Source organism: Haliaeetus albicilla, chromosome 5, assembly GCF_947461875.1.
Source record: "Haliaeetus albicilla chromosome 5, bHalAlb1.1, whole genome shotgun sequence".
Taxonomy (NCBI): Eukaryota; Metazoa; Chordata; class Aves; order Accipitriformes; family Accipitridae; genus Haliaeetus; species Haliaeetus albicilla.
In genome coordinates this window covers 40,480,880-40,504,830 of record NC_091487.1, presented here as the reverse complement: position 1 = coordinate 40,504,830, position 23,951 = coordinate 40,480,880, and the positions used below count along the sequence as shown (strand labels likewise).

The 23,951-nt window shown below is 43.7% G+C and overlaps 1 protein-coding gene across 7 annotated transcripts in view; it reads left to right on the top strand.

The window, feature by feature from the left end:
* Positions 1 to 15,723: 15,723 nt before the first annotated feature.
* The window catches only part of DPF3 (double PHD fingers 3), a 168,659-nt gene continuing 160,431 nt past the window's right edge, over positions 15,724 to 23,951 (top strand). For all 7 annotated transcript variants that reach the window (XR_011324809.1, XR_011324808.1, XR_011324807.1 and 4 more), the window contains exon 1: positions 15,724 to 15,847. Coding sequence is in view for 4 of the 7 variants with exons in the window: in XM_069784291.1 (XP_069640392.1) it covers positions 15,732 to 15,847 (116 nt within the window). In the remaining 3 variants the exon portion in view is untranslated. The remainder of the gene's footprint in view (positions 15,848 to 23,951) is intronic.

Below are 23,951 nucleotides of genomic sequence, written 5' to 3'. Positions count from 1 at the left end.
TGCAGGTCATGTCTATTTTGTTTTGGAATTCTTCTTGACCTACATAGAATTCAGTCCAAAGAGATTATGCTATGGGGCAGACTCACCAAGGCATTGAAGAATCTGTTCATTGATAGTTGCACATGGGAAGTGTTTACTGTGCAGGAGTATACCACGATAGGAGGCTAAAAAAAGCTTATATTGGGTAAATAAATGAAAGCAGGACTTTAGAGGTAAAATAAACATTACAATCAGGTGTAGACCTGTTACTTACTCAATTGTTTTTTTTTCTTGAGGACAGCATATATACTGTATGTACTTGGAAATCCATAGGTATAGACTGAGTAATATAAACAGTGACTGTACTGAAGGATAATGCCAATGTCATTGAAGGAAATCAGAGGGCCTTAGAAAATTTACTAAATAATCAAAACCACAGTTGCCTAGCCAGAGGGGGGAAAAAAAAAGAAAAACCCAAACCAAAAAAACCCCCACAAACAAAACCCCCACAACCCCCCACATGTGTATGTGTCTATGGATCTTTCAATTTGAAATAGCAGGGATTGATTAATTGAGGTGGTAGGTTGCAAAATAGACATTTGTCTCCAAAAAACAGTCTTAGGTTCCAGAAATGAAGTTAATTTTAAATTTATTAAAGTTATGTGCCTTGCCTTTACAGTATAGAATATAATGGTACTTAAGTGTACAGTTGTATCTAGGCCAGTATGTTGTTTCTACCTGTTACCAGTGACATGGAAGACAGTGATGTTCTGAATGTTAAACTGGTATCTTCTGTCTTATGGCTCAGGGCATCATCTGGAAAGATTTAAAAATCTTTTGTCCAGGAAGACTTAAAGTCATTGATGTATATCTACTGCATGAAGCTATTTTATTTTTTTTAGTGAGTGCACAGTTTTTGCAGGCACAGCACCTTCTGACAAGGAATTCCATAACTTAATTGTTAACTATGTGAAGAAATACCTCCTGTGTTAATTTTGAACCTGCCTTTTAGAAATTTTGACACACAAATCCTTGTTTTAGGACAGATCGCAAATGCTATGCCCCTTCTGGCAGTCATGACATTATAGACTTCTAATATAACCCACCTCAGCCATTTCTTCCAGCCTGAGGAGTCAACATTTTTTTTTAAAGTTTTGTTGGTACAAATTGACTGTACAGAAATTGTTCTATACCTTTGACCATCCTTGTCATCCTTCTTTGTGCCTTTTCTAGCTCTAACAACCTGTACAAAGTATTGAGGAATTAGGTACGCTATAGATTCTTACGTTGTGGCACAGTGCCCAGAGTGTGCTGTATTTGACTTGTGGCTCAATAGTGAGCTGTTCTCAAATAATTCCTGGTTATACCCCAAGATCTTGTTCTTGACTGATAAGTGCTTCAGAGACTGAAGTTGTACATGCAAAGTTAGGATTTTTTTAATGTATGTAACTTTGTCACACATTTTACCTGCTTTTTAATGTCTTATGAGTCAGTTTCTCTCTTTCTCCCTCCCCTGACCCCCCCTCTTTCTCTCATCTTCTGAAAACCTCCAAAACAAAAAATGGGAAAGATGACTCCTACTGAGTTCAGTTATGTTGGAAGATCCCAAGCTTCTCTGCAAGTCAATTGGAAATTGTCACTGAGACTCTCTACCACCTTACAATGCCCTTTCTGTAGGTGGACTGAGAGGAGCTTGCTTCAGGGGAGAGCTTGGAAAAAAATCCATTACTTCCAGGTTCCAAATTCTAGTGTTGATGAAATAACTTGGAATGCACTAGAAATGTAATGTAACTGATATTAAATGGTTTGATGGAAAGAAGTTTTACTGGAAAGAGGTTACTAAGTGGCCCTGATTTCTTTGTGACTTGCTGGTAGTGGCAAGTAGTGCTACAGGAACCGGAAAAGATGTTGTTACAAGTTTTGTATGCAGTATATCCACAAAGAATGTGGCTGTCCCTAAAGAGGATATGAGCTTGGTACTTGCAGTTAAAAATAATTTATTTATGCTTAGCTAATGCTGCAGAATCTGGGGGGCTGTTTTGCTGCTGGCCTGTGGTGACCTGCAGTATGCAAGGTGTGGTGTAGAAGAAATGCGTAGCTTTCTGATTGCTTGCTCAATGTGTGCCATGGATATGTTCTATTAGTTGTGTTATAGCAGATATAATCTAAGGATATAAGCAATGCTGTAAAGATATTTTATCTAAACCGCACTAGTCTTAACATGTTAGATGTATCCTACCCATTAGGAGTGAACTCATAAATGTTCCAATTTAAAGTCACCTCTGTAGTATTTCTTAAAACATTATTAACAGGCTAGCTGGCTTGTGAAACCAACTGTTTCCTCTTCCATTTTCTAAGTTCAGAGATGTGACCAGCATTTACGTTGTTTGCATGACAGCTTTGGGATGATGGCACCAGTGGAGGGGTAGCTATGTCAGCATCAACCTCTGACTCTAACTAGCACTGCTATACCTGCATGGAACAGTGCCTGAGACAATAAATCCTGTTTGATGGCCCAGCAGTGCCTTTCTTGTGCCGAGTTATGTGCAGCTTTGCTCACCTGTAAAGCTTACAGTAAGCATGACACTTGGCTAGTATAGTTTGTTGTGGTAACTTGGCCAAGCTTGCTTAACTGGCCAACCAAACAAGCTGTAGACAGCTCCAGATTTGCTGTGCGTCATGGTGTAGCTAGCAAGTAGGCAAGACTGGCCACGGAGTAGGAAGACACACCCTGATAGAACTGATGCAAAGCCTATTTAATTCTCTAGAATTATTTTTATGGAATGTGGATTAGGTGCTAAATCCTGGAATGGCATTTAAAGGTTTCTTATCTAAGAACATTCAAATCTCCTGAGACACAAAGTGTACCTCTTCAGTTCATTTTGCTGAGCCAAAACAAACCCATTGACTTAAAGTATGAAAATAATATGCATGTTAGAATTTTTGGTAATTTATAAGTATTCTGGGTCAGACTTGTGATGTGACTACCTAACTTAATCTGAGGGATGAATCAGGCACTGTCTTGTTATTTTTGGGTGTAGTAACTTGACTATGTCCTTTAATATTCCTGATGTTAATGGACAAATTACAAGACTTCATTTATTTGGCTTTTCCACTGCATTTTGTTTCAATCTGCCATACCACCTGCTTTCCTGTAGGAGACTCTTTGCATGCACATCCCTTTTCATGGACAGTGGTCTGGGTTGGTTACTGCCACTGGCTTTCTGTCAGGCTGGATGACAGGTAGGCTGTCATCCTATGCTGCCACCCATCTGTGGCTGGCTGTGGTGTGAAGGGTTGAGACGGTGGAGTGGAAAAGCAGGAATTTGCTCTGTATTAATGTGACAGCAGAAATGTCCTGCCCAGCTTCCAAAATGCTTGAGAGTAGTGCCAGGTGTGTTAAATCTAAGACCAGTAATAAACTGTTTCACCATGGTATCCTTTTCACAGGGCAGTCCTTCAGGCTATGTCCACTTCAGTAGAAGTTGGGCTAAGTGGAAGGACTTGAGATGTTTAGACTGCTAAAGAAATTTTTTTTTCTTTTTCCCTGGAAACAACTGGTTGGGCTGAATGTTTTGTTTAGCCTTTCTTCTTGGAGGAAGAGTTTTTTTGTAGTCTGGAGGGGAAGAAAAAAAAAAGCATTAACTGTTGATGGGGTTTTTTTTCTGCTTTAAGGAAAGATCTGTCTGTAATAAGCTTGAAACTACTTTGACAGCTGGAAACAGTGTCATAATGTATGGACTCTTAAAATAAGAAATACCTGATCCTGAAATCCTAAGTTTGCATTTGTCAAGGGTTTCTATGGCTGATACTGTTGGTTTTGTCTTTTTTGGGAGTATTATAAACTGAGTGATGCTTTCTCATATTTATGAAAGAAATTAGTTTAAATAATGTAACTGGCTTCTTTGTGATATAAGGCTTCAACTAAATAAATGTCTTGTATGCTTCTTTGGCTCTATAGGCTGTGACTAACAAGTCCCATGTTATTTGAGAGACATATGTAATAAATCCTGAGTGACCCTCACTACAGGTGTTTAATCTTTCTTTAAAGATTATTGTATGGTGATAAAAATATTAAACATTATAGAGACATCTTGTATGTTTTTCATCCTTCTCTTACCTGATTCTTCCTGACTAAAAAATTTTGGCATGAAAACGCTACTTTCTGTGTAGGTGTTCCTCTGATCCTTCTGTTTTGTTCTTCACCTGAAGCAGCAGCAGCAGCATCATCCCTATAAAATCAGAGTTGGTTGCTGTATGAATAATTAAAGTGTTACAAACTGAACTATGATTTCAAATGAACAGAGCAAAAGCAGATAAAACACTTCAAAAATTGGCTTTCAAGGAATACCTCTATACTAGTAATGCAAAGTGAAAAGAAAAACTAATAATGCTGTGTATATAGCACTGATTATTATTATTTTAAAGTTGTTTTCAGATGTAGTTTTGAGATTGTCCCAAGGCTTCCAGCCTGACTTCAAAGGTTAAATGATACTCTGTAGATCTGTGTTTGTGCTTGCATGTGCATGCCCAAATGCCAGAGAGGGACTCTGTGTACATACAAAGAATGGTCAAAATACAAGTCTTGAGGTGTAACCTCTTGTCCTAGTACGTCTTCCATGTTCTGGGGAAAAGCAGAGTGGTACACAATAGCCCATCACAGCTATATATAGATATAAAAACATATATATTAAAAAAAAAAAAGGTAGCATTAAGGTGGTTGAAGTCAAGCCCTCAAAATCTAGGAGATGCCAGAACAAAGGTTTTCTTCAGAGTTTTAGTTCAGCTCCTTTATGTGGATTGCATTATAATACAGGTTTTGGTTGCAGGGTTGAGTCCTTTCTCCCGCTCTCCTCTTCTCTGCCCTGCTACCCTCATACATTAGCAGAGAAAATATAGGGAGCAGAAGAGTGCTGGTCTTTCCCCCCCTCCGCCCCCCACTGCCTGATGCAACAGTAACTTCTGGATGAGGAACAACTACTGCAGATTTACAGATGAAATTCTTGGGAATTTAATTGCCACATCCCAACAAGTTTCTGATGGTATTTTTCATGGCTTAGGCAATTGTGGGTGTGTTTTCCACAGAAAATGTATAAAGCCACATACCTGACACCACATTCACCGAGTCGTTGGAATTTCAAAGCCATGAAGGCATACAATCACTCAACCTGATTATTGTTAAATTCAAGGTACCTTGTTTGCTCTCACTCTTGGAAATGCTTAAATTGTTCAAATGCTGAAACTTTAAAAACTGCTTTATCCTGTTTCCCCTCTCACATACCCACTTAAAAACAAACAAACAAAACCCCTGCCCCAAACCCCCACAATCTTCTCCAAGGGAAGCCTTTGGGCTAGAAAGTCTAGGAGTGCTCTGCCTGTGTCTGCTGAAGAATATTGTACCTGCTACGGTTGAAAGTGGGCTTTGTTGGGCAAGGTGTGGCTTTTTATTTACTTATTTATTTGGCTTTAAGTCTGGTAAGGAACTTCCCCTGCGCGCTGCCCTTCCGTGCTGCAGTGGTGAGGACCAGTGTGGGCACTGTGGCCAGCTGCTCCAGATGAGGCGGGGCAATGAGTGCCAAGGTGAAAGGGTAAAGAGGGAGGAATATGCTGTAGAGGATTTTCTGTGACCTTAAACGATTCACGCCCATAGGTAGTTGCTGTATGTAATAGACATTGAGTTTTAATTCTGACACACCCACTTGTGCTGGGTATTTGGGGAGTTAGCAGATGAATTAAGCAATGGCTGTGTAGTAGGGCAGAAGAATTACGTGTGTGTTGCTGTTAGATTTCTTTCAGAGTATCTTTTTTTATTAAGACTATGCTTTCATAAAGAAATACCATATATAGGCCAAATTCTGCACTTATGGATATAAAGAAATGCTAATTCTTTTCAGGTCAGAACTTTCAACTCTGACTTTTGATAGTACCAATTTCTTTGCTGGGTTGACTTTCTGAAAACAGTATATGAAAATTTTCACAGATTTCAACAGCAGCATGCATGTGTTTTAAAACTTCCATATAAACATAGATGATGTTCTGCTTTAGTTTACACCACTATAAATGCAAAATAAATCTTACTGGCAGTATAAACTGAATTTGATCGTGATAATATTGGACAACCCTTCTTCCTGTTGAAGCCAACTTTGGCAGAACCAAGCCTTTAGGTTAGAATTGCGTATTACAAATGGGAACTGAATCTGACTGGCAGGGATTTTTCTGTTTGTTTGCTTTTAACATCTGTAGCCCAAACTTTCAGCCTTAAGGAGACTAAAGCTGGGCCCCTAAATCCAGTAACTCCCAGAGTTACCTAAGGAAACACTAGACATAGGGACCCATATGGAATTTAGGCTATGTGAATCTAGACTTACACAACTATATTGCAGCACTCAAAAATACTCCAGTTTGCTTTTCCAAGGTGTCCTGTAGTTATGGGCTCTCAGCCTTTAGTGACTCTGCATTAGCTATGTAATCCTACTCTGATTCTAGATGCTTTCTTTACAATATTCAAGTCTCAGCAGCCATTGCTTCCTAAATTTTTTTCCAGTTCTGTCTGATACCTGTGGTGCTTCTCTTCCCAGTCTTGTTTCCACAAAGTATTTGATAGCATAGCTCACCTTTAGCAAGTGAATGGTATCAATGATTATGCACAGACAAATGTTTTAGTGTCTTGCTGAACTAGGGTTTACTTTACTTGATGTGATTTTTGAAAACAGCGTAGGGCTTCCATAAGCCTTTAAGCAGAGGTATTAGGATATTTTTGTGTAAGAATATGGCCTGGAAACAAAGCTTTGCTGGTGGGTTAGAGTGTATATTTGGGGGCTGGGGTGGGTGGAATTAAATATGCAGTAACCGCAAAATGAATGCCTATTGTCCCAGCATTCTTAATGCTATGCTAACAAGTAGGCCAGACTTGGATGTCCCCAGCACTCCAGTTTGGAATAGCGCCCAGCTTTGGAATATAACATGCTTACGTTTGTATCTGGAATACAAGTGGGATTCTCATGTTCAATAATCAGAAGGAGGGAGTGTGAGTGAGGGAAGCAGCTGCATGTCTCTGGCACTAGGCTTTGCATACTGACCCCTGTTGTATAACCTCCCTGCTCCAGAAGTTTGAATCCATTTCAGGAGGTGGGCATTTATTTAGCTGGGAAAAGTGTTAGCTAGTGATTATTCCAAGTATATAAATAGAGTAAGGGAATCCGTCGCTTGTCTGATAGGAGAGTGATCTTAAGCAATAAGCACCTCTCACCCACAGCAAATGCAAGCACATTTCAAACTGTTCTGTGCTATCCTTCCCCTTCCCCCTAAGTGGATTTGGCCAATGCCTATGTCTAGAAGAATGACAAAAGCGGATGACTGTGATTGCTGGGAGAAATTATTACTGTGTGGGGAGGGAAAAGATTTTAATAAAAAGAACTTGGAGAAGAAGTAGCCAATGGCTAGGAAAGAGTAAGAAGCTGTTGCAAGGCCAAAGGGGAGTGGAAAAAACCACAGATCAGCTATGCTTGCTGATAGCATTTCTGAAGAGTCGTAAACCGCGTAAGGATCAATCTTAAGGCTTTATTTTGTGGCCATTGGCTGCACAGGGTTCCTGAAAGCTGGATTCCCACTGCTTGTGTTTTGTAGTGAGATGCTGATGCTTGCAGGAGCCAGGCAGGGAGAATCTTCCCTAAGAAAATAATTTGGTAAGCTATTCTACTTTGTGCAAGCTGGAGCATTGTGGCAGGAGCTGCAATATTGTTCTTTGTAGACATTTTTGTTCTATCAAAGTTGTTCTAATGCCTTTAAATCATATTTCATAAGGGCTTTAGCCATAGACACCAGATGGGAGGGAGCATTCTGCTGTGTGAGATTAGCAAACCTTTTGGGTTTTGCAAGTAAGTGCAGAATTCAACACATGTAAGACACTGTCCGTAGTAGGTAACTGATCTTACACCTAGTTTTACCAAGTTTTTGCTCAGTTTAAAAACTGTAGTGCTTGGTCACTCCTGAGCATGACAGGTGCCAAAACATTTTAAATGCTATGAGGTTTCCTTGGGTATGTTTGGTGAGAATTTTTCTGATGTTGATGATGCCTGTGCCTTCTTTTTTCAAATATACAGGCTGGCATGCTCCTAGCTGGCTGTTGACCTTTAAAACAAACAAACAAAAATAAAAAAACAGTGCAAGCAGGCACTGGAAAGATAGCGAGGTAGGGAACTTGGATTTTATGTATGTGGCACAGTTGGCATGATGGAGACCGTAAGCTTTATCTGATGATGTTCTATTTAGACTTGTATTCTACTCTCAGCTTTTGGGTAGCAATCCTTTCTGTCCTGCCAGCATCAGATCTGAAGATGGATTAAATATGTAGTATCTATGAATGCCACTTGTGCAATGTGGGGGAAAGAGTGTGTGGTTCACAGGTGTACTGATTAGGAAGCTTGAGCCTCTATAGGCCTACTTGAGCTCACTAGTAACAGCTGTTAACTGTGGGTTTTGGAATGATGCCTGTGGATATTGGGGTAAATAGTAGCAGTAGTACTGCTAAAGTCAGTAGGCCCATATTACTAATACAAATGAAAGATGAGAATCTGGCTCTGTGTTTGTGCTGGTAAACCTTGCACTAGGCAGTCCTTCTTGGAATGGCACAAGGACTCTACAGGATAGTCCTAGAAATAGCCTAATAAGCAGCATCAGTGGTAGCAAAAAATATGGGCCTTGCATTAAGCAGTATCCCATCCGCCTTTTTCTTTGCTTGGAATTTCATAATAAACTTTGACAAGTTCTTCTTAGCTGCTTTCTGTTGAGGCAGCACAGAGTAACAGTGTCAGCAAAGGCCTGTCAACTCAAGCAAAAGCCTGAGCTTTTGTAGAAGACTTGACACAAGGGCTTAGAAGTGTGAGAAGAATGGCTGGGGGAAGAGTTGTATGGCAGAGCTTCCTGCTGGAGGGGTGGCTTCTGCAATAGAAGAAGTCCTGACAGCAAAGCTGCTCCACCCTTGTTTAAAAAACAAACAAGAATCACCCCCCCCCCCCCCCCCCAATAATGCACTGCCCATGGCAATGCTGTTTCTATGTAAGGGATTTTACCAATGTGGTTATCTCTGTTAAAAAGTATCAGCAAAATTACTCTGAAGGGGAGAATTCTGGCCTGAAAGCCTGTTTGGATTGGGGAAATTTGTATTGTATTAGCTCCACAGGTGCAAGTTGTTGGGGTGATTTGGGGGCAAGTAAATGAGGGTGGCTCCATTGTGACATCAACTGCAATAACTTACTCTATTAGATACCCAGGATCAGTTTTGTGTTATACCAGTACCGCATGTGTCCACTGAAATTTGCAGTCATCAACTTTTAAATTTAGGCTTGACCTAAACTGGTATTTTAGGCAGGTCAGTCTGTACCTTTCTGTTGTTTCCTTCCTTTACCAAAGTAAAGTTGGATGGGAAATGGAAAAACAATTTTGTGACACTTTTAAAGCTGTTTCTGTTCAGCAGGATTTAAAGCATAGCGAAACAAAAGGAGTCTTATTTCTCCCTTACTTGCATTTTCCTCTTGTGTTTGGCCAATCAATGCAATAAAATGAGCTAGTGTCTTCTTATCCCCTCACTAATTCCAAACTGCTGTTTATGTGGATGTTTTCCTTTCCACCTCAACCATGCCATCAGGTTTTATTTTTCTTACTCTGAACTTTTACAAAGTGGAAGATATTTTAAATTACAGGTTGTTTTGAAAATAATGGAACAAAACAGAAGGAAAAAAAAGCTGCAATGCTGTAATTCTTTTATATTCATATGGAAGAGATTTCACAAATAATATTAAACAAAAAAAAGTTAGGAGGTGAGACATTTTCTGGCTAAATCTAATTTTCAGTGTAGTTAAAAAAAAAATAAAGACTGGTTTTGTTGTACGTTGTGTAACTTCTGTTTGTGCTAAGAAAGTAGCCCAATTCTGATAGTGTTTGTTCCCTTAGCCTTATAAAGACCAAAATACACTTTATAAACAAGGAAGCTTGAATACTGAAAAAAACCAAGCCGTTACTCTCAAGTTGTGTCTGGACAGCTCACTTCTGCCTACTCTGTTAAAAACAAAAAAATATTCTCCATAGTGGAGTCAGCAGATAGTCACAGTGAAATATCCTTTCCTTTCTTTGAGGTAGTCTCATCAGTAATGAAGGAAAGGTGGAGCTGTTCAAATCAACACTAAAATTCATTTAACACTCTCTTTGGATGAATGTGGCAGTTTGTTTTTCTCAGTTGTTAATTTTCTCAGGTAGAGTGCTATTCATTATGCTCAATCCAAATGTTAAACCTGTCTTAGAATCATAATTACACTGTGTGCTCTGTGCTTATTAGAGGTAAGATTGATTAGCAAGGTATTACATTCTGTTTTCTAGTCATGGGCAAGAGGAAGTCATGTTGCAGAACTCTTAGGCCACATCTGAAATCTGCATTTAAAGGTGGTCAAAACCATAGGTAGGCAGAATCCCCAGACTCCGTCCACAGTGGTGATGAGGAACTTTTTTGGAAGGTCAACTCTCTCTGTGTAATTATGCCCTAATCTATGCAATCTTCTCCCTTCAAGGCTGAAGGCACCTTAGAAAACTCCCTTTCAGCCCCACACTAGAAATAGATGGAGACAGGAGACATAGCATTATCTCAGGTGAATCAGGGCACTGCCTCTGTATCCCATTGATGGATGTAGAAATAATTTTCCATACCTTTAATGCAGGGAAGAGTGAAAAGGACTCTTAAAGGGTTCACTTTTTTCTTTTCTTTTTATTTTTCCCCAGCTAGTTACTCACTTAAGAAATAAGGCAGGCAGACCTGTGACTCTGGAGGTGTACATCTCGTTCTTCGTGATGGGAGCTCAGTTTTGTCCCATCTAAATTGTAACAATGACTCCCCTCATGGAGAGACGACCATTGTTAACTGTATGTGTGTTCTTCAGACCGTGTGTCTATCTGTATTATTAGATTCCTTTTCCTACTATCACCATGGTACTGTAGTGGCTACCATAAAGATTTGTATTCTCCTTTTGAGGCAGGTTGTTCGTAATGTTATTTTCTATTGTTGGTGAAATGTAAGAACAATCCATGATAACACAAATTTTCTAGCAATCATGCCAAATAGATTTTCAGCAGTTTGTTAAACTGGGGACAGACTTGAACCGGAATTTGGAACCTTAAACAACTTCTGTCTCCCCAAACTTTTGAAAACTTCATATGGAGGCTTCAATGTACTTCTTAATAGTAGAGACTCCTCTTCAGTGTTAAAATATATTTATTGTATTGGAACATCACATTAAAAAATAGAAGAGCTTGAGTCCAGACCTCAGCATAGATGTAATTCAAGTGTAACATGATAGAAAACTGGATAGTGAATACAAAATTAAAACTTTGGGAAGTCAGAATCAGGCCTGAACTATGATAGCCTAAAGACATCCAAAAATTGTTGCTATAGCTATAGAGAGGAAATTTTGCTTAAAAATTAAGAAAAAAAAAAAACCCCAAAACTGAGGTCACCTTTTAAGAATGCGACTCCCAAAGTTGCAAAGAATGAATTGTTGGCGCCAATTTTTATGCTGTGTAGCTCCATAGTTATCTTTGTTATGCTGACTGTGTAAAATTTTTAGTGATGTGTCTTTAGAGGGCTGGTGTTGAGTCTGTAACATTGACACTCTGATATCTTTCCCTCCTCTTTCAGCTAATCAACTATTGGTAAAGATCAAAGAACGTGAGGAGGAGGGCTGACAAGAAACAGTGTATAAGAGATGCCTGCACAGCTTTAAATAAATAAAAAGGGGTTAAGACTTCAAATCTGTTGCAGGATATCTGTGCATGTGGGGCCCTGTTTTGCTGTAACAAGCTACGTTACAGAGCTCAGAGCATGTTGTCATACTTAGACCTATATGAATCTGGTCCTTTGAATATTAATGTATTTGAAGAAAATAAAGTTGTATATCACCGGAAATATCTGGGAATATTAAAGCTGAAAAAAGCATGTGGCGTCTGGTAGACAAACAACTGTTTGTCTTTTACATTTCCTTCCATAGCAAAATTAGATCTGTGGCTTTCAATGTCAGTGTCTAGTTTGGTTTACTTTCCAATTCACAGGAGTTGAGGAATATGTAAGTAAGAACCGAACTTTCCCTTCTTCCAGAAAAGAACAACTCTATATTAAAACTTAACAACATAAAAAGGAAAGCAGGAGACAATAAATACAAGATAAAAACTCTTTCACAGTGAAAGATCGTGAGCCAAAATAAGGCTTTGCCAGGTGAGCAGGAATATTTTTGACACCTCACAGAAAGTATCAATGCACTTGCATTATGTAAAGAGTAAAAATGTTTGAAATAGAGGTGGATCAGGAGGGCAGCAGTACGATCTATGAGACATGACACTTCCCAATAGGGTGAAAAGAAATGACACTTTTTCCTCTACTTGGGTAGAGACCAGCTGCAGTTCTGTATCAGGGGCTGGAGGTGAGGTGGTGGATTCTGCCTTCTAAAGCCCTGCTTACTCTAACCCCATAGAGGCAGCATGCTTAGGCCTTGTGTTAATGCTATATAGATTTTACATGTCAAAACTTACCTTCTCTTTTTAAATTTAAATATTGGCTGTCCAAACAGTTGGGAACCTCTCATTAAAAAAATGCCCACCTAGGGTTTTTATGCCAAATACTTTTAAAGCATTTATATTTTCTTGCAGCCTCCTTGTTATGTTTCAGGTGAGTCTGAATAAAACTATCAGTAGCTAAGTAGGAATGTAAAAATCCTCAAGTTGGAACTTAGTGTATATGTAACTGTGTTTCAGATGTGTTGGTCTTGTAGAGCGTAAAACAACAGTAACACTATTGATTAGTGACTTACGGTAACCCTAAAATCAGAAGAAAAACTAATCTAAAAATTTAGTTCATAAATGATCAGTTGATGATGGACTGGTGTGTATGTGAAAATGGAGGTAACTATGGTGTGGCATAAAAGTTTTATTAACATAGGTTTGTGATGGTCCCCTTACTTGCAAATACTGAATATATGATTAAGTTACATAGTTCATTACAAGTGAAATGCCACTCAGTGCTCTGTGCCCTTTTTCCAGCTAAAATGGTAATCTAACTGTTATAGAATTCTAATGAAACACACTATAGGAAAACTATATGGACACATGAGCAAAGCCTGATGTCTTTGTTACCACGGGTGAGACTTTCCACTGCTCTGATAACAGCAGCTCTGTCCTTGGGTGTCCTGGAGATTCCTTTGAGCAAGGCAGTGTTGTTGACTGGTTCTCCTGGCCAGTAATGTGGGGTCTGGCTGGGAAAAGGGCTATCAACAATCCAAGGTCATCTGTGGCTGTTCTCACTGTTTGTTGCTGGTAGCTGATAAAGGCCTAACGTCTGAATAACAGGAGCAGCAAGGGAAGCACATGTGTGGCTTAATCCCATTTTTGCAATACGCTCCCTGCCAAGCTGTGCCAGCAGCTCTTGGCCTGCAGAGCAGGAATGGGCCTATATATCCAACAAAACAGGACCAGAGGGACTTATTAAACTCCTAAAAATGACAGTTTTTTTTTTTTAATTCTCTGAAAATGTCACCAATTTGCATTAGAATATATCAGGGCTTTCCAGAGCTTGGCTGAATTTTGGTGCCTTCTCTCAGTAGCACAAATCTGCCTCCAGTTCTGCAGTGTGATACAGTCCTAGGCTATTTTTTCTTTCATGTGAAGCAAAGTTGTTGTTATCCCACAAGTGAATAGGGTAAATACTAACATTTCGTTGATGTTTGCCATTAAGTGAGTATCATAGCAGTAAGAAAAGTCAAACCAGAAATCCTCATAATAGTGATATGTGATACAGGTCACTGGTTCAGGGTTATCAGTTCAGGTGCATGCTAAGCTGTTCATTTCTTCGCAGCATGTACATCAACGGTGTGCTTGTGAAAACTCGGCAGTTTGTGGTGAGCTTTTCCTGTGAACAGTGAAACAGTACTGAACAGGAGTGTCTGAAGTCCCATTCAATGTCACCTGGGCTACTACTATATTAAATAATATAATATGATAATGGAAACATTCTTAAAGATTGCTTCCCAGAACTGCTTTGGGATAGATCTCAGCATCTTGGCAACTCTCCAGATGACAGAAAGCTTATTTCTCCTAAGCAGTGCCTGTAACCAAATGGCTTAGATTGCTTTGATGGAAGAGATGATTCCCTCCAGGGATATATGCTTGGCACAGTACCTAGGTTGACCTACTAGCTGGAGTAGGCAATGTTTTGGAAAGAGGGATCCTAGACAGATCTTAAAAAGTTTAACTTTTTGCAAACTTCTGATGAATCCTTAATGAATGGGAAACTGCTGCACTGCTCTCTTCTCCCCGCTTCACTGTGGGTAATCATTTCTCCATCTTCCTGTTCTCCATCCTTGTCCCTTTTCTGCCCCAGTATTAGAAAGTTTTATTTTGTCAAAGAGTTGAAAGAGAGATTTTGGTTGTCTTTGCCTTTTAAAGTTCAGCCCACTAGCTCGGGAAGATTGCTCTTTCTACTTTTGTTAACACGTGAATATCTCACAAACATCATTACTTCCATTTTTTTATTCATTAAGTTGTGAATCAAGTTGGTTCTGTAAGTCTCCTCTCTTTTACTGTTCTCACAGCAGTGTATTTTAACTGTCTTTAGTTGAGTTTCCTCTGGTTATATGAATGTGAAGAATGGAGAAACAGGCTCGGTTTTGGTAGTGGTTGTTGTGTTTTTTAAAGGGATAGAGAATGCCTGAAGGGAGGCAAGACCTTTGAGAGAGAGAAGTATTAGATGACAAAGCTTACATTAATATCAGACAAGAAGAAAACTTTTCGGCTTGATTCTGATCCCGTTGACACCCAATGTACGCTGGTGTAATTTCGTGAACTTCAGTGGATTTACTTCTGAGAGTGAGATCAGGATTGGCACCTCTTAAATCACTGAGGTCATGCTCCATAATTCATTTGCAAGCTCCTTTAATTAGTTGCAGGTAAACCCAGACTTCCTGGAGTTTGCCGCCTCCCCAGAAACGGACTCTGCCTGCGCCCTGCCGCGCTCCCGGGGTCCAGCCTCCCGCTCCCTCTCTCGCCGCAGGACTACAAGTCCGCTGAAACGCGGGTCGGGGCTCTTTCCCCCCCGCGCCTCCTGGTGCCGAGAGCTCCCGCCGCGCCAGAAGTTGCTCCGTGGGAGAGCCGGGCCGGGCGGGCGGTCCGGCCGCCGCGCGTTATGTAAGGGCGCAGGGGCTGCGGGCCGGGATGACTGACAGCGGGAGCGAAATTCCTGGGGGAGGGGGAGCGGGAGCGGCGCTGCCCTGGAGCCGCTGCCAGCGCCGGCGGCTCCCGGAGACCCGGCGGGGAAGAGCGGCTCTGGGGAAAGGGAACCAGCCCGCGGACGGGCGCTGCCGGGCAGCGTGAGGACGGAGCGGGGCGGCGCGGGCTCCTTTCCCCGGTGGGTCGCGCCGCCTGGGAAACGAGGGGCAGCGACGGCGGTGCGGAGGGACGAGGAGCGAGCCCGGCTTTCGCTCTGCCGGCGCCGTGCGTTAGCGCTGGAGCCCGAGAGCTGCGGGGAAGTCTCCCCCTGCCCGCCCTCGCCCCCCTCGGTCCCCCCCGGCGCGGCGGCGGCCCCGCCGACGGGCGCTGCCCCTTTAAGACCTGCTCGCCGCCAGTTCCACGGAGAGGGAGTGACCTCTGGGCTTTGACAGCTCCCCTAATAACTAGCAGAGCCCCGGCTCCGCCCTCGGCGCCGGATTGGTCGGCGGGCCGGTATGCCGCGCTCCGATTGGCTGGCCGCTTCCCCTGAGCGAACCTTTAGAACTCCGAGACACAATATTCTGTTACATTGTAGCAAAATGGCGACTGTCATTCACAACCCCCTGAAAGCGTAAGTAGGAATCAAAAATGTACATATTCCGCGTGGTTTAAATATGAAAAAAGGCGCCTTTCCGGCGCCGGCTGCCAGCCTGAGCCGGGTGCCGGCAGCCTCCCGGCGGGTCCCTCCTCCCGCCCTCCTTTCTGCCCCAGCGACTCGCTCGGTTTTTTTTTTTGTGCAACGCATCCCCGCGGCTCGCGCCGAAATTAACGAGGAAAAATTGTTCGGCTCGCGCGCCGGTTAATTGGCGCCCGGGCGCGGAGGGGGGGGCGGCGGGGCGGGGAGGCGGCGGCGGCGGCGGGCTGCCCGCGGCTCCCGGAGCGCTGCGCGGGGACGGCAACGGCGGCGTCCCGCGGGGCCCCGGCGGGGGTGCGCGCACTTGACAGCGTCCTGCCCCCGCTGTCCGGGCGGGCTCGCCCCGCCGCCGCGCCGGGGTTCGCCGGGGGAAGGACCGGCCCAGGGCCAGCGGAGGAGGGGGGGTGGGTTCGGAACGCGGCGCCTCCGCGCTCCGGCCGCCGCTTGGAGTTGGCTCCGCCAACCTTTGCGGAGTTGGGATGCCTTGGCGAGGGGGAGCGAAGCGGCCCCCCTCGGTTCTCGGCTGAGTGGCGGGGGGGGGGGGTGGTGGTGGCACGGGCGGTCGGAAAGCGGGGCAGCGGGGGCACTGCCGGCGCACCTCGGCGTTTGTGCGGGAGAGAGGGAGCGAAAAGGAGAGGGAGGGAAGCCGACTCGCGTGAAATGAATGAGTCGGGACTGCCGGTCGTTGATTTGGGGCAGGAAGTCCGGAGATCTGTTTTGCATATGACAGGCTTTCGCTTTTCAAAGTGGCAAAGAGAGTTGATTGTGTTTCCATCTTGCGAGCGGGCACAAGCCGCCGAGGGCTGCTCGGGCGGGATCCGACCCGCTGCTGGCGGGGGCCAGGCGGGGAGGGAGGGAGCGAGCGAGTGCGCGGGAGGGGGCAGGTGCTTCTGCCGCGGAGATAGGTAGATATTCCGGGGTTCCCGATCGGGAGGGAAGGCCGGTTGAAGAGGGGGACCGCGGGAGCCGGTTGTCGTCCTCTGGATCGAGTCCTTTATTTTCCTTGTGATCTGCAGCGCACGCCGTTAATCCCTGAAGGCATTAGGGAGAGTGGGATTTGGCACCGTATGTGGGGAGAGGAGCTGTCTTAACCTTTTTAAAACGACTTCTCTGCTAACGGGGGCAGCGCTCTCGCTATTAAAGCAGGGAAGCAGAGTACCTGGCGGTGACGCTTCGTTTGCACTTTCTGGCTGCGCTGAGTGGGTGTTTTTATACCTCTGAGTTTTCAGAGACGAAATTAGGGCTGCGAGGTTTTTCTTTTTTTTTTTTTTTTCCTCCTCGACTCAAGTCTCTCCGGCTGGAATTGGAAAAACACTTGAAGGTTTTTCCAGGGATTCCTGCCGCTGTCTCTCTACGATCCGGAGGGAAAGGAAAGCCTCGAGCCGGGAAGGGGTGCTGACATGTTTATCAGCTCTCCTGCTCCGTCCTGGCAGAAAACCTTTGCTTTCATTTACCCGTCCTGTCGGCAGCACCTTCTGAAAATCCGCGGGGAGAGGGGAGCGCGGTTGTCAGGGGCTTAATCAACGAAGTCCGAGTATCCTCCCGGGGGGGTGGTGTGGGGCTGAACACGCTCTGAAAACCGCGCGGAAGAGACGGCGTGACCCCCCCGCCCCCCGCCCCCGTTTGACGGCAGGTTTCATACTTGTGCAGGCGAGAGCAACTTCTCGCCGAGCCCCTCCCGGCCGCCCGCCGGGCGTTGCTCGGGCGCAGGCAGCGCACCCCGGGGACCCAGAAGCGCACCAAGGGGGGGCCGCACCGCACCGCGCCGCGCCGCGCCGCACGGCTCCTCACCTGGGCTGGGAAAAGCCACCTCCGCCCGTGCCGTTCGCGAGTACTGGCGGTAGCCGGGAAGCCCGGGCTCGGCGGCTCCCGGGTGAGAGGCGGGGAGCTGCCGGGGAGCGGGTCGCCGCCGTGGGAGCACGGCCCCCGCCCCGCCGGAGGACGGGACCTCGCCTCGCACTTCGTGAGCCCGTGGGGCTGCCGACAGTCGCGGCGGATCTCCGGAGAGGGCGGATGCTGCCGAGGGGGCCGCTGGTGCCGAAATGAATCGGGGGCCCGATTCCGCTGCTGCTGAAGTCGGGGAGGGCAGGATTAGGCCGTTTATAATTAGCTCCCTTCTCCTCACCTCGCCCCTGGGGGGTGTGAGAGGAGGAAACAATAGACATCAAGTGCCGGGTTCGCTTTTCTCTGCGTGCCTTTTAAAGTACTAATGCTACGTGGAGGGAACAGAATTGGCACTGGCTGTCTGACACCATCTGCATTTTTTATTAACAACTTGTTTAATAAAACATTTTATAATTTTCACTTATTCTTTAAAGTTGCTGATCGGGAAACAATACACATGTAAATAAATTATGCATGGGATAGATTAGGACAAAAGCAGTAGGACACATAATAGGGGAAGGGATGCAGTGCACAGTATTTTATCCTCATGTGTCCTTCCTGACAATGAAAGGGAGCTGAATGACATTTGCATTTCCTCTGTCTGCGTTTTGATTGTATCTCAAAACCCACAAACGCCCCCTACAGAAACTGGCCACACAAAGGTTTTGCTCTGAGATGGGGGACAATGTAGAGACTGAGAAATCCTAGCTCAGGTATCAAGCGGCTCTCTGTGTGTGCTTGTGCATTTAAGTGTGTCCAATATTCAGTTTATCTCCAGCACTTGGACACATATGTGGCCTTGTTCATGCTAGACTGGTCTCTCGGGATAATGTATTCCAGTGTACCTGAGCATCTGTGGGAATACATTACATAGAATAGCTCGGTGCGTGGAGTCCCTTATTAATGATTGGCACCTCCTTACACTCAGCTTGCCTCGTTCTCCGTCTAGCGCTCTCTTCTCACTTTCTGGTTCTCTTTTGGTGCTTTCATGCCTTTGCTATTCTCCCCTTCACTTCCTCTGGTGATCCAATCAACCTGACATGACTGCCTATTATTTCTGCCATTTAGTACCTTGTTGTTTACCAACATGGTGCTACAGGCGAAAATATCAAAGATCTAAGTTTAACAGATCTGCAAGGGAAAGGCAGCAGGTGTCTGGATAAACACATTTTTTCTCATCTGTAGAAAAGGCAGTATTCAGATAGCTTTGTTGGGACGACGGTGGATTTGAAGTGCTGGATTTGTTGGGTTGTTTTTTTCCACTAGTCTGTGTACTTATCTCCATACTTTTTCTTTCTGTCTTCTTCTCCTTTGGATATCTTAATATGGAGACATGTGAGCGGTGCAGTAGAAGAAACAAATGCAGTTAAAAAGTATTCTGAATTACTTCAAATGTCAGTCAGAAATCTCAACGGACTTTGTAAACATTAATTAATTAAACCTCTCAACACCCCTGTGAAGAAAGGATTATTGCCTTTGTTTTATGGATGGCTAAACTAGGACAAAGTGGTTCGGAAACTTTCTAATTCAAAGATCAAGTCTAGAATGCAGCCGTTCAACTTCCAGTCTTAGCATCTAGTCTCATTTCCTCCATCTCTGCCTTATTAGCTATGTGCATATGGTATCATAATGCATTTAATATAATTAAGACCTTGTAATTTACAAAGTCTTATCTAGAAGCAGAGCTGTTTCCCCCTCACCCCTTCTCTGTCTTTACTCCCACAGCTGACTTTTATTTCAGGTTGTCGATTAAACATCCTCACTGGAACACATGTTAGGCTATTGCCTTTTCTGCATGTGAGATTCCCTCATGCCTTATAGCTCTCTGCCTGGATGCTCACCAGAGGAGCTGTTGCCTTCCAGTAGTTTGGCCTTGGAGTAGCAATGCTGGTGCTCTCCCTTTCTTTTGCTCAAGACAGCCTCTGGGACAAAAGAGGCTAACTCAGGCTCAATTGCTAGGCTAGGTTGCTTGCAGACAGACTGTATTGTCGGATAACTTTGATGTGCTTGGGGACGCTTATTCCCTGCCAGGTGTTTGGGGACCAGATCATCACAGATTTGTGTGCACAGTGCTAGAGCTGACCTTATAAACCCTACCAGGCCTGTTCTGTCTCTGCGTTCCCGCTGCAAACACACAGCAGCGGTCAGTTTTCCCATTGCTGTAGCTTCTCAGATGAAATTGCCTTGACAGCCAGCTCTGACCCCTGGGCTGCCAAATGGCCATCCTTGTGATGATGAATTCTGTGGCATGAGACACCTGTGAAGAAATGGTCTGTGCTTGCATCTCTGTTTCATGTAGACAACAGACCAGTGTGGGTCTTGGGGTCTTGTGTGGCTAGAGTATTTCATTAGTGATAACTCTGGCTTGAATTCAAGCTGGGGACTCTTAACTGGTCCTGTATCCCATTACATGTCCCTGAAACAGCTCTACATCCTGATTAAGTGCTGATGAAGACTGTTTTGTTTTGTTTTTTTTTTTTTTTGTTGGGGGGGGATGTTGCATAAGCATCTGGTTGCTGATTTTTAATATTAAAGTGAAAGTATGATGTGCAGTGCTGCTTTGAGCAGGTGGAAGCAATAAAATAGACGGACAGTTAGGTTGCCAGTTCAGTGTTTACAAGTGATGTGGAGGTGATTTTAATGTGGCTTTGCAGAAGGGAATTTTCTTCTGCTTGACAGAACAGGGTTGTTGGGCACATTAAATCATGTACCAAAATCTTTACAGCATTTCCAGTGTGGCTCTGATGTCACTTAAAAACATAAATGAGCCCTAGTGTGACACATTTCAAACCAAAACTGTTGTCCACGTGAAAACCATATTTTCTCTATCTCAGCACCAGCTTTCAGAGAAAATGAGGGATGAATGTTGCTGTATTTACACAAGGAAACATAAGCATAAAACCAAAGTCATTGGGGGGCCAGAGAAGCCAAGTTAAGAAGATCTGAGGATACACTGGTTTGAATATGAGAGAGTCTGATAAATGGTATGTTACTTGTTACAGTGTTAGGTCTGGTTCCATGAGTTGCTTGTGCATGAGTAGTTGTTGCAGTACTTTTGTCATTTTGTTTTGTTGTTGTTCCAACCTTTCACAGTCTGTCCAGTTGTGTGGATGGATGGACATTGTATCACAAAATTGGCACTGAAGAAAAAGTTTTAAAAACATTATTTGTGGTGTGTGAAAGCAATATTGAACTATCTGGGTTGTGCTACAGAGGCCCAAAGGTAAGATTTTTTTGGAGGGTGTAAGAGTTTCAAGGTAAGCACATGTCCAATGGGCTGAGTGCATAATGCCTGTTAGATAGGATTCACAGTGTCCAAGTGGGAATAGTTTACCCGGACCACGCAGAAGTCTGGTACACAAAGCAAAATGGGGATCTGTCTTCAGTCTGAGTCATGGTGAAGGTAATGTGGCTCATCCTTTGTGTAGCCTAATGAAAATTGATTTCTTCCTCTGCTTTCCTAAAACTGGAGGTGTGGTATCTGGAGGTTGCTCTCAAGAGCAGACTTTGTCCATCTTGTATATCTGTCTTCTGCAATTTATGACAGTTGGCTGTACCTCTGCGATCCTGAAATGAGGCATTCCAATGCCCCCATTGGCTGCGAATAAACCATCTTTTAGGATTATCGTTTGCCGAGTCTGGTGTTTTCTCACTCTGTTTTGTCTTTCATGTAAGAGCTGAATTTCTTTGCTTGGTAGATCAATTTTACAATCTTGGTATTTATTCTGGGCTCATCACTGTGTTGTCTGTATGCGATGTTGCCTTGAGCAAGAGCCATCCCTGTGTTGTTTATCCCCGAGGACTTGTAGGAGTGGAATGAATCTGTTTCGGGAGTTGATGTTTTTCTCCCTTGGACAGACCGACCTCTGATCTGAGGATTCCCTGTGTGGGGTGACATACTCCCACATGCAGAGAAGCAGAACCAAGGCAGCATTGCTTAAGGCCTGTTCCGAGGGCTTCATTAGGACTGTACTGCTCTTCTGGCTTTGCCTGGCAGTTTTGCCCAGGATGCAGGGACTGAGGTGTCTTAATCGCTTCCTTAGTGCAGGTCCCGGTTTTAGCATCGGTTTGTTTCTTTTAAGGAAAGTTATCTCATCAACACAATCTAAAAGAAAGCATACTTTAAAAATCCTTTTCTTTTTTAGCAAAATTTTTCGGATGGAAGTGCTTCTTTCTTGTCTTTAAAAACTTCCCTACAATTTGTGGAACAACCCCAAATATACTGGACTAGTGTGTGAGAAGCAGAAAGTGGTTTTCCTTTCTTCTTTTTTCTTCTTTCAAAAGAAAGAACAGAACTGCCCAGTGTATTTTCACTGTCTAAACTGAGTGACATGTAACACAAATATCATAAGTGAGTGCTTGAATACTGAATGTTTAAAATTCTTATTTATCTTTAATAGCCTAAATTGTTACAAGTATGATACTTTTTTTTTTTAATTGTTATATATGGTTTATTTCCCAGCAGAGCCTATTTTAACCACAGATTCCCAGCAGATGTCTCAGAGAAGAATAACGCAGTGTCTCAACGGCTGCTGGCAAATATCCTTCTCACACCCCCATCCCCTCCAGTATGGGAATAGCAGGAATATGTCAGCATGTGTCTCAGTTTTCAGGTTACCTGCCTGAGCCGGGTACGGTCAGACAGTTGCAATTCCAGCTGTGTGGAAGGTTTTACTGGCACCCCAGCACTGTCTGAGGGGGGCGGCTTCACAGGGAATCGGTGGAGCAGCGAGAGCAGGGCAGAGACGGGTAGAGATGAGAGTGCGCTAGGTGGCTGTGATCAGCAGTGTGTGCTTGCCAAATCCTGAGTCATTAATTTTGCGTTCTGCTGAGCTGTAGCTGGGAGAGAGTCCCCTGCTCAGGTGTTGATGGGGACACTGACTACATCATTGTTATTCTTTTGGTGAGAAAGGCGGGAAGTGATATTTAATATTGCAGTCCCTTGTGGCAGAACTGATCCAACCTAATTGAGGATCATCTCTCCATTCATGCAACACCATGGGTTGTATCAGTCTTTGACATCTGATAATGCTGTCCTTGCTTTCTGATAATTTTTATAAATTAATATAAAAAGCCAACTGTAACATGACTATGATATCTTAGTATGCAAAAGAAAGGAACCCTATCTAACTTAGAGTTTCTCCCCCTTGTTTCTTCTCAGATTCCCCCTTGTGATACAAGATAAAAGGCCTTGGTTAAGACGTGCTAAATTCTCTACAAACACATGGCTTAATGTTTCCTGGCTTTTAGGTCTCAAAAACCTAAATAGGTTGGACGGTGCAAAGAAAATCAGGTGTGGCGCAGTGAAATAAGGCCATGCCCCGAGTTGGTTAATTCCAGTCTGCCCTACCGCATCAGCTGGCAGGGCTGATTTGATCTGATCAGATGCGGGCATGCTACTTCTGCCAAAACGCAAAGTACAGTGCTTATGCTGCTTTTATGCTTGGAGTTGGCTTCGTGCTAGCCACAGGAAGACAGATTATGCCTGTTGGAACGAAATTTCCTCTTCAAAATGTTTTGGGTGTTTTTCATGTTTTGGAAGAGTGAGTGAACACCAGTTCAGTGCTTTGTGTCACGTGGCTGTGAAATTTTTGGTCTGGTTCTAGGAACTTTGCAGTTTCTAGTGTTCCCGTGGATCCACAGCCTAATGTGATTAGTCACAGAGTTGGGAGAAAAATTGAAATGGCTGGAGTTATAGCCCAGATAATTCACTATCCAGTGAACAGTACTATAGGGAAACTTATAATGGAGACACAAAGTTAGTATTATTTCTTCAATGGAAAAGTAATGTCCATATTTCCATTTCCTTCAAGAACAGTTCTGAAGAAAGTCATCCATGGATTTGTGACTGTTCAAGTATTTTGGTCTCAGTATTGTTTTCTGAGAGACTGTGTTTAGTCAATGATGGGGACAAATATATTTTATGTTTATGATCACTTTAAAGCCTATGCAATCTGAATAAGGAGTAATGGCAACAGTGGCTCAGAAAGCTCTTTTACTGCTAAACTCCTTTGGTCTTGACCACGAATAAAAACTGCATCATGTTTGAGGCTGCTGTCCTCCTGAGTGTTCAGATAAATCACTCACCAGTGTCCAGTATCGGAAATTATAACATGAACCCACTTGTATCTACAAGCTTACCCTGATTGCTTTTGCT